The 17001-nt window shown below is 43.3% G+C and overlaps 1 protein-coding gene across 2 annotated transcripts in view; it reads right to left on the reverse strand.

The window, feature by feature from the left end:
* The window catches only part of LOC139560316 (inositol 1,4,5-trisphosphate-gated calcium channel ITPR1), a 162177-nt gene that overhangs the window by 23369 nt on the left and 121807 nt on the right, over window positions 1-17001 (reverse strand). For both annotated transcript variants that reach the window (XM_071376986.1, XM_071376979.1), the window contains 9 exons: window positions 15505-15692; window positions 7797-7980; window positions 7353-7606; window positions 4298-4498; window positions 3864-3974; window positions 3262-3357; window positions 2984-3127; window positions 2663-2770; window positions 2107-2299 (listed from right to left, as the gene is read on the reverse strand). In XM_071376986.1, the coding sequence (XP_071233087.1) occupies window positions 2107-2299; window positions 2663-2770; window positions 2984-3127; window positions 3262-3357; window positions 3864-3974; window positions 4298-4498; window positions 7353-7606; window positions 7797-7980; window positions 15505-15692 (1479 nt within the window). The remainder of the gene's footprint in view (window positions 1-2106; window positions 2300-2662; window positions 2771-2983; window positions 3128-3261; window positions 3358-3863; window positions 3975-4297; window positions 4499-7352; window positions 7607-7796; window positions 7981-15504; window positions 15693-17001) is intronic.

A 17001-nucleotide genomic window follows, 5' to 3' on the forward strand; every position in this document is an offset into this window, starting at 1 on the left:
ACTGAGGCTGGCTGTACCCTCCCCACAGCTGACAATCAATCTGGCCTGTTGGCACAGTTTATAGACGCTATTGGTGTGTCGCTATTCTGATTCAGTTTGGTTTTATTGGAAAATAAGAAATAGATGAGGGACTTTTCTTGCTTGTATGACAGTGAGGAAAAAGTGTTTAGGCATGTGCTTGTGTGGATGCTCAGTGTGTGTGCTTGTGTGGATGCTCAGTGTGTGTGTTTGTGTGTGCTTGTGTGGATGCTCAGGCTGTGTGTTTGTGTGTGCTTGTGTGGATGCTCAGTGTGTGTGTTTGTGTGTGCTTGTGTGGATGCTCAGTGTGTGTGTTTGTGTGTGCTTGTGTGGATGCTCAGTGTGTGTGTGTGTACTTAGTAGTGATTCATACAGTTACAGATGTTTCACACCTAAGTGGAAATTCCCCAACAGCCCACTGACAGACAGACAGTGGAAAGAAGAGCTATTAGGGTAAATCCATTTGAATTCAATCACTTTTTGACCGCAGCCCCTTTGAATCGAACAAAACGTTCCATACATATTTGCCCATTGTAGTACTGCTCAGAAAGTGACTTTTTGGACCTGAACGCTAAAACATTCAAGAGATAAAGGTGCTTAGGGCGTATCTATTTTGCATACCCCACCATACCATGAGACATCCATGTCTTCATCACTGGAAATGATAAACGGATAAGATATACACTACCTTTCAAAAGTTTGGGGACACTTAAAAATGTCCTTATTTTTTTAAAGAAAAGCACATTTTTTGTCCATTAAAATATCACAAAGTTGATCAGAAATACAGTGCAGACATTGTTAATGTTGTAAATGACTATTGTAGCTGGAAACGGCAGATTGTACACCTATGTAGATATTCCGTAAACAGAGGCCCATTATCAGCAACTATCACTCCTGTGTTCCAATCGCATGTTGTGTTAGCTAATCCAGGTTTATCATTTTAAAAGGCTAATTGATCATTAGAAAACCCTTTTGAAATTATGTTAGCACAGCCGAAAACTGTTGTTTTGATTAAAGAAGCAATAAAACTGGCCTTCTTTAGACTCGTTGAGTATCTGGAGCATCAGCATTTGTGGGTTTGATTACAGGCTCAAAATGGCCAGAAACAAAGACCTTTCTTCTGAAACTCGTCAGTCTATTCTTGTTCTGAGAAATGAAGGCTATTCCATGTGAGAAATTGCCAAGAAACTGAAAACCTCGTAAAACGCTGTGTACTACTCCCTTCACAGAACGGCGCAAACTGTCTCTAACCACAAAGATGGTTGAGGTCCACATATCAGATAATGTTGACTTGAATGGGAATATTTGTGGTTTTAAATTATATACTGTCAATCCTACAAAAAGGAAACATATTGAAATCTCATAGAAATATAGATATTAGAACAGACAGAATGAGGCCCTTTATCTACTTCCCCAGCGTCAGACGAACTCGTGGATATCATTTTTATGTCTCTGTGTCCAGTATGAAGGAAGTTGGAGGTAGTTTTGCGAGCCAATGCTAACTAGCGTTAGCTGGAAGTCTACGGGTATCTGATAGCATGCTAGTTGATACCCATAGACTTCCAGTGGATAGCATAAAAATGGTATCCACGAGTTCATCTGACTCTGGGCATGTAGATAATGGGCCTCATTGCAAAAATCCCAAAGGTTTAAAACTAATTTTAAATGATATCAAACTCAACCGTTTATATTTTCTAGTGATTAAGACGTCTCATGGTATGGTGTGAAAAATGTGTCAACTTTGAGTCACTTTCTGACCACTTCTTCCATAGGCAAACATGTATGTAAAATTATGTTTAAATCAAAAGGGATGCTGTCAAAAAGTGATTGAATTCAAAAGGAATTACGCAAAAGTGAAACACTAACTTCTGTCGAAACAGTGAGAGGATGACACTGGCTCTCTTAATACTAGCCCTGCGACAGCTCCTCTGGGTCACATCATTAGATCACTAGGAATTACTACGAAGTTTTGGCATAACTTCTTACTAAATGTTTTCTTTTGACTGCATCTAGTTAATGCAGTCAAATTTCAGTGGAAGTAGAGTAATATAAATGAGTCCTGAGAAGCCATTTGGAAGAGCTAGCTACCTCTTAGTTTCTTCTGCCAGTTCATTTCATTGAAGAGGTCCTCTGCGCTGAGGAAGAAGTCATTGATCTTGCTGCCCTGCTCGTCCCTCTCAGTGGTGTAGTACACCCTGAGTTTGGACTCACAGGTCAGGAACTCACAGATGTTGGGCACAGGGAACACTATCTCCTCCATGGTTCGGTCATGACGCACAATCTGAGAGGAGGACACACAGGAACACACTCAGTCAATGTCAGCTCTATGGGTGTGGAGTGGACCAGCCACCTAGCCCCTGGTTGGAGAGCACTCATGTGCCTGGACAGTGTAATTTAGCTCCAGGCTTTTGAGTATTCCAATTAAACCACATCAGATTAAGAGGAACTGAAATCCCTCTATGGCAGTTTCCCCAATGCTGGTCCTGGGGACCCAAAGGGGTGCATATTTTGTTTTTTGCACTAGCACTAACAGGACCAGTATTATGAAACACTTCCCTATGGCAAAAGCATTTTTCTTTTTCAATGACAGTTAAAGATATCCAATTAATACACTGTGTGAGTGTGTTTGACTAATGTCACTTACCTCTATCTGAGCAGTGTGTTTGGCGTAGAACTCCAGAGCCTCGTCTCCCTCTCCGTTGGTCCCTCCTGGTTTCAGCATCACCTGCAGCTCCTTGTTGTGGCGTGCCAACTACAGGGGTCAAAGTCAAGTAAGGGGTCAAATCGCTCATCGCTCTCTCACACAACATCTGACTGTTGTGTGAGAGCCTCAAATGGTTGGATCAAATGGTTGAGTCCGATAGTTGAATGTAATATCAATCAATTGTGGATCAAATGGTTGGTTATTCAAAAAACTATGTGCATCTAAATGTGTCATTATGGTAAACTAGGCCCTGTCCTCTACCTGGTGGGCCAAGATGTAGATGTTGTGGCCCACGTTCCTGGGGGAGGCAGCATCATGCTCCTCCTCCTCCCCGCTGTCGTCGTCCTCTTCGGGATCCTCAAACTCCACCTCTCCCTGCAGGTAGGCCTTCTTGATCACCTCCACCTGAGGATCTCACCACCACACAGACAACCATTACCTTCATCGCTCTATACCTGTGTGGGGAGACTTATGGGTGCAATTTTGATTTTTGGGGGGACTTGTGTGCACACATAGTCTTGTGGGGACAACGGGCTCACCAGCTCCTTAGGTCTCATGTTGTACAGGATTCTCTCAGCATTCTCACTGTCATGGCGACTCTCCATGATAGCCAACAACAATTTGGAGGCATTGTTCTGAGAGAGAGAGAGAGAGAGAGACAATAAAAAAAAAATGTTTTGTCTTTAATAAGACATCCTAATTACACTAAAAACACTACAGAGAGAGAAAGAGAGAAATGGAGAAAGTACGGAGATAATGGTTTGTTATCATGTAAACTTTATGTTATAGTCATGAGATGCGTATAAAGTTGAAGATCAAATCTTTTCTAAGCCGTTTCTGTTCCTCCTTCCAAGAAAACAGGCAGAATCCACAAGGCTTAGGGGGAAAATGCAATCTGCAGATATTTGGTTTGGCACCAAAGGAGCTAGCTTAGGAGAGATTCATGAGTTGTCTAGGTTTCAAAAGCAGCAGCACACTGTTTGTGAAGTTCCACTCCGGGATAGAGTAGCTACTAGAGTAGGGAGTAAAGTAGCTTTACTACTCGGTCCAGTGTGGAGACCCAGCCTATGTCCAAAATGGCACCCTATTCCCTATATAGCACACTACTTGTGACCAAAACCCTTTGCGAGGGAGGCCTCACCTTGAGTTCAAGCACCAGGTCCATCCTCTTCTTCCCCAGTGGGTTGATGTCATTCAGGATCAGGGCGATGATGATGTCAATGCCATTGGACTCATGGGTGGCGATGCAGTTCTGCAAGGAAACAATAAGTTAGGTCAATTTTATAAATGCGCTGCATGGACTACACTAGGTCACTAGTTATCCATGTCAGGGCCCTCAACCTATCCATAGACAGTATTAGTAGTATGAATGACAATAGAAGTGGACCCAGGATAGGAGTCCATAACTGCTTCGTATGGTATGCATATGTGCTTGTAGCTAGTTCTTACAGGATGGGCCCACTGTATCTGTTTGTAGTTCTAATGACAAAATGACAAAGACCCACAGTTAGTTGGTTCTAATGACAAGAGCCCATAAATAGCTGTGGTTCTAAAGGCCAGTACCCATCCCAGTACCTGGTTCTCGTGGCAGGGTCCTTGGCAGTACTCGGTCAGGCTCTCCACTGTCTGGTTTATGAGAGCCACGTTCTTCTCATTGATGTAGAGGCCCAGTAGACCTAGGCCTCCCGTGGTGCTGCCACAGATACAGTCCAGGAACTGCAGCGTCTCACACACCAGATTATAGTTGTTCTTATTGTTCTGACACCGCAGAAAGTTCTGGAGAGGGACCAAGGGAGGGTAAGAATACAGCTGTTTGCACATTTGATACATAATATTTTTTATTTCATTCAGAAAAAAATACATTACGTATTGAAAGGCAAATGTGCATTGAAAGTGTGACTCTGAACTGAAGAACTTTCCAGTTAACTTTTACTTGGTACTCATCCCGGATCCGGGAGCACCCCCCACAGTAAAAAAGCTGACTAGCATAGCCTAGCATAGCGTCACAAGTAAATACAAGCATCTAAATATCATTAAATCACAAGTCCAAGACACCAGATGAAAGATACAGATCTTGTGAATCCAGCCATCATTTCTGATTTTTAAAATGTTTTACAGGGAAGACACAATATGTAAATCTATTAGCTAACCACGTTAGCAAAAGACACCACTTTTTTTACTCCACCAGTTTTTTACTCCATCAGTAGCTATCACTAATTCGACTAAATAAAGATATATATAGCCACTAACCAAGAAACAACTTCATAAGATGACAGTCTGATAACATATTTATGGTATAGGATATGTTTTTTTTAGAAAAATTTGCATTTTTCAGGTATAAATCACAGTTGTACATTGCAGCTGCAATCTGAAATAGCGTTGGAAGCAGCCGGAATAATTACAGAGACCGACGTCAATTACCAAAATACTCATCCTAAAACATTTCTGAAAAATACACAGCCTACAGCAATTGAAAGACACAGATCTTGTGAATCCAGACAATATTTCAGATTTTCTAAGTGTTTTACAGGGAAGACACAATATGTAAATCTATTAGCTAACCACGATAGCAAAAGACACAACTTTTTTTCTCCACCATTTTTTTCCTGCATCAGTAGCTATCACTAATTCGACTAAATAAAGATATATATAGCCACTAACCAAGAAACAACTTCATAAGATGACAGTCTGATAACATATTTATGGTATAGGATATGTTTTTTTAGAAAAATGTGCATTTTTCAGGTATAAATCACAGTTGTACATTGCAGCTGCAATCTGAAATAGCGTTGGAAGCAGCCGGAATAATTACAGAGACCGACGTCAATTACCAAAATACTCATCCTAAAACATTTCTGAAAAATACACAGCCTACAGCAATCGAAAGACACAGATCTTGTGAATCCAGACAATATTTCAGATTTTCTAAGTGTTTTACAGCGAAAACACAATATATCGTTATATTAGCATACCACATGAGCTAACATCACACCAGCATTAAATCAAGGCAAAGGGGGCGATAACGTTATCGCCACCAAAATATATTAATTTTTTCACTAACCTTCTCAGAATTCTTCAGATGACAGTCCTGTAACATCATATTACACAATGCATATAGAGTTTGTTCGAAAATGTGCATATTTAGCATCACAAATCGTGGTTATGCAATGTAATCTGTCAAAACATGGCATGCATTCGGGCTGGCGCCATCTTGGAAAGGCACCTATGTTTACGATTATTTATCGATTAGATTGACTAAAAAAATACAGGTTGGACAGCTAATGAAAGATGCATTGGTTATTAATGCAACCGCTGATTTAGATTTTTTAAATTTACGTTACTAGACATACATTGTGAGTTACAGCCAGACTAGTGCCGCAAAAAATGGCTGACAACTGCGTTTACATTTTTCCACATAAATACGGAATAAAATCATAAATAACTCTTACTTTTGGACGAGCTTCCATCAGTATCTTGGGCAATGTGTCCTTTGTCCAAAAGAATCGTTGCTTTGTTGTAAAACGACCTCCTCAACTCCTCAACAACAGCTAACGATAGCTACACGGCACACACATGCCCAAATCCTCAAACGCAATACTAAGGAAATTCAGAAAAATAGCAATATACTCGCATAAACTGATATAAATCGGTTTCAAATAACTTCGTTATGATGTTTCTAACACCTATATCGAATTAAATCACAGACGGATATATCTTTGATCAATAACGAGAGCTTTTGAGCATGCGATTCTGATGTCCTCCCTTGCGTCCTGGCAAGCGTCGAAAAGAAGGGACATCTCACTCCATTCCCTTTTAAAAACTCTGACAAACACGTAGAGACACCATTCCACTTCTCATTGGTTACTGACATCCAGGGGAAGGCGGGTGCAGTTCATGTCAAGCCATAGTGCACACACAGAGTTTTAAACTGATCCGAGATCAGAGACTATTTTTCAGAGCTTCGCATGTCCTGTCATGAGTTTCGCTGTAGAAAGAGTTCTGGTTCACCCACAGACATAATTCAAACGGTTTTAGAAACTAGAGATTGTTTTCTATCCAATAGTAATAATAATATGCATATTGTACGAGCAAGAATTGAGTACGAGGCAGTTTAATTTGGAAATGTAAAAAAAAAAAAAAATGCTAACAGCTCCCCCTATTGACAAAAGGTTCAAAATGAGGACAGGATGACCCTGACTCCTTAAAACACAGATAATATCTATCCATGAGTCACTGGGTAATCAGCGCCATAGTGTTGAGCTAACAGTTAGATTAGAGACGTGACCACCAGGCCTACATTAGTGAATAGAACCATCTATCTCATTACTCATTACTGATGATCCTTCCACCACCTCTGGCCCAGGGGAGAATATACCCCATATCATGTACCGACTATGTTCATTCACAGCAAAATTAAATGGCTCATAGAACGCAACGCAGAAAGTCCTAACATTGACATGTTGGTCATTTAGCAGACATTCTTATCCAGAGCGACTTACACAATAGACCATTGCGAACTAAAGACATAGCGGTGAACTTCATAACTATTGCCATAGAACATGACTTGTCCTGCGAAGAGGCTAGCTGTGAGGGCTAGCTCCCCTGATGTTGGGCTGGCTGAATAACTGACCTGCAGGTCTCGGTTGTGGTTCTCACAGAGCAGCTGGAGGAAGCGCAGGATAGGCTGCATGATGACAATGATGAAGCTCATCTCTCCGTCTTCCTGGCTCTTGTTCCCGGCGCTGGGCGTGCCGTCGGCCGCCGAGAAGTGGTCCTCTGGGTCAGCCTCACGGCGGTACGAGTTGAAGGCTTTCTTAGTGGCCGACGAGGCCTCCAGCAGCTGCTCTCTCGCTTCCTCTGTCACCACCACCGCTGAGTCTTTGGCTGCAGAGACACAGGGAGGACAGATGAACCAAACTAGGTACTGGGGATAAAATAAATACTTCTTTGTGGCAGCTAGTATTTATTGCTAACGTGTTCAGAGAAAAACAAACCTTAGATCAGTGTCTAGGGGTAACTTCATCCTACTCTCTTAAAATGCAATAACTGACAATAAAAGAGGTTGACCTCTGACCTTTCTTGCGGATGGGCACTTCTTTGTCGGGGGCGTCGTCGTCCCTCTTTCTGTTGCCGAGGTCGCTGGTGTTGACTGTCACAGTGGCTTTGATCTCCAGCTGGGCCAGCTTCATCCGGTCGTAGAACACCCGGAAAAACTTCTCAGACTTCTTGTCCTCCGTCAGACGGCAGAAGAAGGAACGCTAGTACAAAGGAAGTCAAGTAAAGGTACTGGGAAGTAACGTAACATTTTGTTGTAAATAACAAGGAAGGAATGTTCATTTCAGTCATGTGAATGCTTGTGTATTGTTGTGTGTAGCCTACTTCACCAAACTGAGTACAATAGGCGTTATTGTTGATGGCTCAGTTGGTTACTTGCAGCATATAGCGTTCGCAATACCACAGTTCTGGGTTCGATTCCCGCATGACAACAATACATGTGATAACTGCAAGACAGCTTTGGATAAAAGCATCTGCTAAATGTCCCTTTCGCTAAACAAAGCTTCAGGTAATTTAAATTGATCAAAATAAGACAGGTCTGCACTACTGTGTATACAGTACCACCAAGTACATATCATAAACGTATAAACTTTCTGCTACAAGGGAAATTCTGGTAATGTATGTAGTTACTGTAACACTGAATATTACCATGGAGATGACCTAAAGTCGCCTATTTAGACAACTTGTTTGATTCGGGCAACCCAAATGTGTCTGTCAGACTGCCAAATGGTGAAGCGGGGTATTTGACCAAGAAGGAGAGTGATGGAGTGCTGCATCAGATTACCTGGCCTCCACAATCACCCGTCCTCAACCCAATTGAGATGGTTAGGGATGAGTTGGACAGCAGAGTGAAGGATAAGCAGCCAACAAGTGCTCAGCATATGTGGGAACTCCTTCAAGAGTTTGTCGTGGAAATTCTTACACAGGGACACTCGAAGTCAATCTTAAATTAATCGTTGTTTATTTGTCAGCGCGCTGGAGAGGTTCCAACAAACTTAATGCACCATACTGAATGTGTCAGAAGCTCTGCCTGGGCAGTCCCAGCAGTTGTCTTATATACGGCTATACACAGACAAGTTATATTTGCATGATGTTTCATTCATGTGACAGACCAATCAGTATTCATAACATGTGACTGAGCAATATCTCACCAGGTTTCTTCTCTCTAAGCTGAGACCTTGAAACTAAGATATATTTTGTTCGTTCTCAAAACAAGGTCTGGGTGTACTGCCAAATTGCAGCTACTGATAGTGAGTCAGCCACTTGCATGAACACATATTTGTTTATAGAACAGTACATGAATAGAACACAGAAATTAGTTATAAGGAAAGCACAAACATTAAAATGTGTTGGAAAAGCTTTCCAGGTGAAGCTGATTGAGAGAATGCCAAGAGGCATTGCCATCAAGGCAATATTTATATTTGAAGAATCTCAAATATATTTTGATTTGTTAAAAAAAAAGAGGGTTATTACAGGATTCTACATGTATTATTTCATAGTTTTGATGTCTTCACTATGAGTAGGTGTGTCCAAACTTTTGAGTTTTAGTCAAATATTATATGTTCGGGCTTCTTGCGGTCAATTTGTAGTCTACAAATTATTTGTAATGATGTTCTGGCCCTCCGACCATCCGCTCAAGAAAAAGTTGTCCCACGGCTAAAACTAGCTGAGAAATCCCTGGTCTAACAACACTGTGTATCAAGATGGGACTTCTCCTCTTTCTTTCTCACTCTGTCTCGATCTCAGTGTGCCCCATGCATGCAAAACACCATTACACCATGACCACAGTCAGCCTCAGCAAACACTAAAGAAGGGAAGGAAAGAAAACCTGTTAAGGCTTTGACTGTGCCATCAAGATACTACCCTTTCTGAACTGCCTGTCATCTAAAGCTGTGGAAGATCATTGCCAAAGAACTGCCAGATCCATACATATGTTTTGTTAAATTGTTTATTTATTCTGTTTTTAAAGCGACAGATTCTTCTTGTAATGAATATTGCAATATAAAATACATGGATTATTATTATTATGTCATGTGGTTACAAAACCTCAGTGGAGAGACCACAGTTTGGACTCTATATTCTGTGGGGGTCACATTCAAGCTAAATGGGAGCACATTCTAACCCCTGACTGCAATGAGATCTGTGCTGTCCTATTTCCCTGGAGCAGAGGGGGGGGGGGGTGTTTTGGTAAGAGCTGTTATCTGGTCACAGTCTACTTGGAGGGAGAGGAGGAGAGACTCTGACCCAGTGGCAGAACAGGCCTAATGCTCAGGGTGAATGTGACACGAGAGGGAGACGCCTACCCTACTTACACAGATAGAGGGAGGAAGGGAGGAAAGAAGGAGAGAGGAAGGGAATAGGAGAGGGAGAGAGAAAGACAGGGAGCAGAAAAAGGGGTAAGAAAAGGGGTGAGATTAACAAAAAAATAAATAAGAAAGGGAAATCGAGTAAGAGAGGTAGGGAGAAATGGGGATGAGTGAGCGAGTGGTTGAGGAAGGGGGAGGTAATGTTATCAGAGCTGGTATCTAGGCTAGCTCTAAAAAGCTTGTTGCAGAACTAGCTTTTTTTCTAGGTTAGGTGTGAAGTCTTAAACTGGGGTAGTGTTTGTGTGCTTTAGGGCTGGTTTAAGCGTGTGTGTGCATGTGTGCGCGCGTGTTGACATGCGAGGTTGAAAAACAAATAGTTGTAATTAGTTTAAACAAAAAGGACAAACTACATTTTATGTCATATTTAAAGAGAGAGATGTGTATGGAACGCTTGCTGGCATGAGGGCGTTCAGTAACACAATGTTAGACATGTGAAATTAATGAAACATGCCACTCCTCCTTGGTAAAGAGCCCTGAGTTTGCTAACCTTAATTCTCTGAATAGAAGGGAATCTCATACTACAGGGGATAGCTAAGTGAACCCACTGACACACCATACTGTACACAAGCACCCACAGAGAATGTGGAATCATACAACAATGCACACACACAGTAGTGGAGTAATCTGCAGCATTAATAAACTCTGCTTAAAAGCTTGGGCAAAATATGTTACAATGTTGCTCACATACATTGTCATAAGTCACATACATAATGTCTTCTCAAATATGTAGGTCACAACGAATCAGTGTGGTTGTAAAGATAGCATTTTCCAAGTTTCCAAGCCAACATTTAATGGGATAGTACCTTGCTGACTTACTATCAAAAAGTATATCTATAGTTTAGTGAAACTGATAACATATTAGTGTCTAGCCAGCAGTCTTTCCTCAGTATCAAAGGATTATGCAGTCTGAATAAAAACAGTATTATGTTGTGTCATCAGGTCTTCCAATGACAGATCTGCCCAGCTTAAACCCCAAATCAGTGACTTCTCCCTACACCCTCTTCTACTCGAAATCAACAATGACATCATTGTGTACTTATGCCCCCTGGGCAGCAGACTCCAAATCCCCCAGGCCCCACCCACCCCTACCCCCACCACTGTGCACCAGACCACTCGCACGTACACCCTCTGCCACCAGTCAGGATGGAGGAGAGTAGTGGTGGTGGTGTGGGGGAGTGTGCGTGCTATCCAGCAAGATCCAGTGCAATAAATAACTTGATGACAGAGTGGATAGTGCAGAGGCAGAGAGGGGGGATTAACTGAGCCTCACAACCTGGCAACCCACAGAAGTGTGTGTGTGGGGGGGGGGGGGGGGGGCTGGAGTGTTCATGCCTGTCTCTCTCCACATTCATCTCTCCCAGAGACCGTAAAAAAAAACTCTCCTTCCCATCTCTCTTTCTCACACAGGCGTGGGTGGGACATTGGGGCCTGAGGAGGGGGTGAGGGAGGAGGGGGGAGGCTTCACCGGTGGGGCCCTGGCCAGGATAACACACACAGCGATTACACTGATCCTAGCGGAGACAAGAGCTCTTCACAGCCCCCCTACTCCTCCCCTCCTGCCTCTAACCCTGGATAGCTTACATAACACACACACCGGTCTAAGGAACTGCATCTCAGTTGGGAGATGCAGGAGTCCCATAGGGCGGTACACAATTGCCCCGCCGTCGTCCAGGTTTGGCCGGGGTAGGCAGTCATTGTAAATAAGAATTTGTTCTTAACTGACTTGCCTAGTTAAATAAAAGGTTAAATAAATAAATAAAAATGTATTGAAATGTTGGTCAGCTGTCTCCATCAAAACAAACCAGCTTTGAAGGACAGTGTGAAATGTTCTGTGTCACGCATACACAAATGCTCTCAAACTACATTTCTCTTATATAATAACCACATTCATTCTCCACTCTCTCGCCACCTTTTTGTTAACATGCTTCCTCTCACTAGGGCATCCCCATCTATGAGCAAATGGGACTCAAAGTTGGTGGTGTTGCCATATACTGTATAACAGGCCTGGTGGAGTTTGGGCATCTGGGTCGAGTTACATTGGTTTCGGTTTAGTTTTGTGAGGTAATGTTCACGCTACAGTTTGGTTGTGATGGATCTCACTCACTCAGAGGCTTAGACCCTTTCTAAGAGCTGACTTGATCTGAGCTCTTCTAAATCCTAGAGGGTCCTAAAGGGTCTCCCTCGCCACAATTGATTCAAAACAAAGTTTGCATTGTGTGTGATTGCATTGTATGCATTGTACACACTTGTTGTTGCCTAACCATGCACGTTGCAACAACATGATGGTAGAAGTAATATGGTCTTTCTTTCTTCTGCATTTCAGCGTGGTCAAAACATCCCCCTATTATTAGAAGACATTAGTAGAATAGAGAGATATAGTGTTCCTCCAAGTACACTGTTTTGGCAGGAGTATTAAAAAGACATCTGTGTTTAGACCGGACTTAGAAAAATAGTTCTGGAAAAGAGACAACGCTCGACAGATTGATGTTGAGGATGTTAAGTAAGACATGGTGGTGGAGGAGTAGAAAATGGAGTGATGGTGAGGAGGGCAGAGGAGAGAGAGAGAGAGAGAGAGGGAAGTGAGGGATGGGAGTCTCAGGGGCCCCCTGGAGTGTTGGGTAAACAGAGAGACTGTCTGTAACCATGGAGACTAACCCCAAGCGGAATGAGATTTAGGCGTGGCAGGGCGAGGCGGGGGCTCTGAAAAACAAGGTCACAGCGCTTTCCCTGCTCTCCTTCCGTTCCGCCACTTGGCATCAACAAAGGGATGTTATATAACAGCTATTTATAACAGCGCTCCCTCTCGTTCCCACTCTCTCTCTCCCCAATTCACGTCAGGCAGCGCCACACAGACTAACTGGAACTGCAGCTCACCTCTCTTCCTTTTGCCTTCTCTCTTCACTGAATCATTTTCTTCACTTACAGCCTTTTGTCCTCTCTTACCCCAAACTAGCCTCTAGTTTCCTTCTTCCCGCTATCCTCCTCTCTGAACTCTTGTCTTATCTCTTCCCTGTTCCTTCATCTTCTACTCTTCTTCCTTATCCTCTGTTCTCTGTCACTCTGGCCCTCCCATGACAATGGAAGCTTGAATAAAATCACAGACTAGACAGAATAGAACAGATGACCTTGTGTCTTGTCTATCACCTTACACAGTAACTCAGGACTAAAACCCAGAGAGGAACCTCACCATCCCTAACTTACTAACTTCCTTCCTAGAAGCTGGCAGGAGAGTGAATAAGTAAGGAGTTTGAGCATGAGTGAGGGAGTGGGTGAGTGAGTACATGGTCAGGTTTATTTCTGTGTGGTATGTAGATCAGGGGGTAATGGTAAACCGTGTGAGTGCTATCTCAGGCTTCCATCCAGAAGAGTTGTCAAATCAAAATCAGATTATATTGGTCACATACACGTGTTTAGCAGATGTTATTGCGGGTGTAGTGAAAAGCTTGTCTGGGATAGACACGTCAACATAGATAAGACACCTCAGAGTGGATCCATTCTTAAAAAGATACATTGAAAACGAGGAGTGCTAGTACACCAACAAACATGCGCATTGCTGTTAGTTTGTGTTTCATAGAAATAATATGAGGTCAGGACTCCAGCAAATTAATCTAAAAAATGTACATTACTATTTGTATAGTCTTAATATTCTTTGAGAGACAAATCCACTTTTCATCATAATTAAAATAAATATATATCTTCAAAGACCAGGGTTCAAAGACAATTATTATCCAGCTCATCAGTATGAAAAGTGAACCTGGAGGTTTCTAAGAAAGACCTATTCTAGTGTGTCCTCAGGTTTCATAATCTACTGGGAGACTGGACAGTCCAAACACCACAGAGGACAACTGCAGAGACGTCAAGCGGTTATTTGTAGAGGTGACAGTTGGTGATCTGGAGAAGAATCCGGGTCAGAAAGCAAATTATCTAGCCTAGCAAGCTGGTTTACATTCATGAAATGCTACAGTATGTTAAGTTATGAAGTACTTAAGAGAAAATGTCTCCCTTTTTAGCATTAAATGGTAATACTTCAGTATTTCCCCCTCTAAATTTTCGCTCAGTGTTTCAGAACAAAATAACTATGTAATAAAGAGCGGCAGACTATTTCCAGTCCCACCACCACTCTCCCTACTGCCCCACTTCCAGAGGCCCAGCATGACCCAGTCTGGGTCGAGAAAGAAAGAGAGGGAGGGAAAGAGAGAAAGAGGGAGGGCTGGAATGTTTTTAAGCCCGAGACATTCCTCATTGTTCATTCACACAGGCCTTATGTAACGCTGGTCACGTGATACTCTGTGCTCTCTCTGCAGCAGCCAGGCTAACAGGCAGGGAGGGAGGCAAAGAGGGATACAGGCAGACAGCCTGCAGCCGTGGGAAGTCAGGACATTGTCTCTGCTAGAGTGGCTTCCTCCCTCCCAATCTGATTACGCAAGTTGCCCCTGCTTACGCAAGCACTGGCAGACAGAGACAGACACACAAACAGAGAGGAGCAGACAGACAGATTGATAGCAAACATAAATGCAGCGGGCTTGTGCACACATTATATGCACACACACACGTAACTAAATGTCTCCTATGTTTGCAGAGATGTATCATATTTCTCCATTGTAAACAATCCAGAGGGCTTTATGGAGCAGGTGTCATGTGCCTCACAGTTTCAGTTCAATCATTCCCCTTGGCCTCATGGGACTGTTTTGAAGTTGACAGTAAACTCGGTCTTTATCGTGTGCTCAGCTCTGTCAGGAGAAGTAGAGCAGTGTTGTGGGGCATGCTGAGTTATTCTCTTCTATAACAATAATAATAATTTCGGGGGTGTTTATATTTGTCCTGTTACACACAAGTGTGTATTGGAAATGTGTTTCTTGCATATCCCAACTCCCCTGAGCGACCCGCAGGAAGTGGGGTCACAGCCAGGGTCACCATTGCACAGCGCCCCTAGAGCAATTAGGGCTAAATGCGTTGCGCAAGGGCACAGCGACAGATTTTTCATCTTATCAGCTCCGGTTTTCAAATAAGCAACCATTTGGTTACTGGCCCAACGCTCGAACCTTGAGGCTACCTGCCACCCCTTCTAAGGCAGCAGGGAGGGGTGTGGACACATGCAAAATGGCTGCCTTGTACAGGGTCAGAGCAGGCCAGTACCTGGATGGACCCTGGTACTGTCCCTATCCAAGGACTTCTCTTTTTCTCTTTTTTTCCCTCATCTATGAAGTGTGTTGGATGTTGGGACCAATGATGTATGTTATTTATGGTAGCGAAATGCACTTTAAATAATGTTTGGTTTGATTTATCATTCAGGTATTTATTAGGCTTCAGTCATTCCTGACAAACCCACAACCTTATGATTGGCAGCTGGCTCTGACTCACTTGGATGGTGGTGTTCCCACCCTCCAGCAGGGCGATGGCCAATAGGATGCTCTCCTGGAAGACACGGTCACTGGTGGTGTTCATGATGAGGTCGATGACCAGGTCGGAGGCGCCCTCCTTGTCCAGGTGACACTGCACCTCTGCCAGGCTCATCTCCCCTCGACTCAGGGCTCCCGGACCACCTAGGCCTGAAGGGAGGGTCAGGATTATGAATGTGGTTTTCCCTGATCTACTGATTTATAAGGATAAGGAGAGGTTTCAAATCTTATATCTAACATCTTACTACCACAGTCATCTATAGATACCTCTAAATGACTAATTCACAATGGAATGTCTGGCGAAATATGAGTGCAAAATAGGGAAGTGCACTCATCCAGGCAGTCGCCTACATGTATATTTCATTGTGAAACCTTTACATACAAATGTACAATGTAATTGCATATATAATTAGAAAGTAAATTCAAGTTTTAGCCACATTTCAAATAATGATGTTTTTATTTCATAAGAAAACATCAAGAGGGGCTTTCCTGAATGTATAAGAGGGCCTACTATGCTTCTTATGAGCGATTAACACCAGTATCAATGACAACACCCATGGCAGCCTTTAGTAGTGGCACACACATGCAAACACACCCACTGCACTCACACACACACCCGCTGCACTCACACACACATGCAAACACACCCGCTGCACTCACACACACACGCAAACACACCCACTGCACTCACACACACCCGCTGCACTCACATACACGCAAACACACCCGCTGCACTCACACACACACGCAAACACACCCACTGCACTCACACACACACCCGCTGCCCTCACACACACATGCAAACACACCCGCTGCACTCACACACACACCCGCTGCACTCACTCACACACACACACACGCAAACACACCCACTGCACTCACTCACACACACATGCAAACACACCCACTGCACTCATACACACACCCGCTGCACTCACACACACATGCAAACACACCCGCTGCACTCACACACACATGCAAACACACCCGCTGCACTCACACACACATGCAAACACACCCGCTGCACTCACACACAGGCAAACACACCCGCTGCACTCACACAAATGCAAACACACCCGCTGCACTCACACACACATGCAAACACACCCGCTGCACTCACACACATGCAAACACACCCGCTGCACTCACACACACGCAAACACACTGCAATCACACACCCAGACACATGCAAACACACTGCACTCACACACATGCAAAACACTGCACTCACACACATGCAAAACACTGCACTCACACACATGCAAACACACTGCACTCACACATGCAAACACACTGCACTCACACATGCAAACACACTGCACTCACACACATGCAAAAACACTGCACTCACACACATGCAAAAACACTGCACTCACACACATGCAAAACACTGCACTCACACACATGCAAAACACTGCACTCACACACATGCAAAACACTGCACTCACACACATGCAAA

This window comes from Salvelinus alpinus, chromosome 2, assembly GCF_045679555.1.
Source record: "Salvelinus alpinus chromosome 2, SLU_Salpinus.1, whole genome shotgun sequence".
Lineage (NCBI taxonomy): Eukaryota > Metazoa > Chordata > Actinopteri > Salmoniformes > Salmonidae > Salvelinus > Salvelinus alpinus.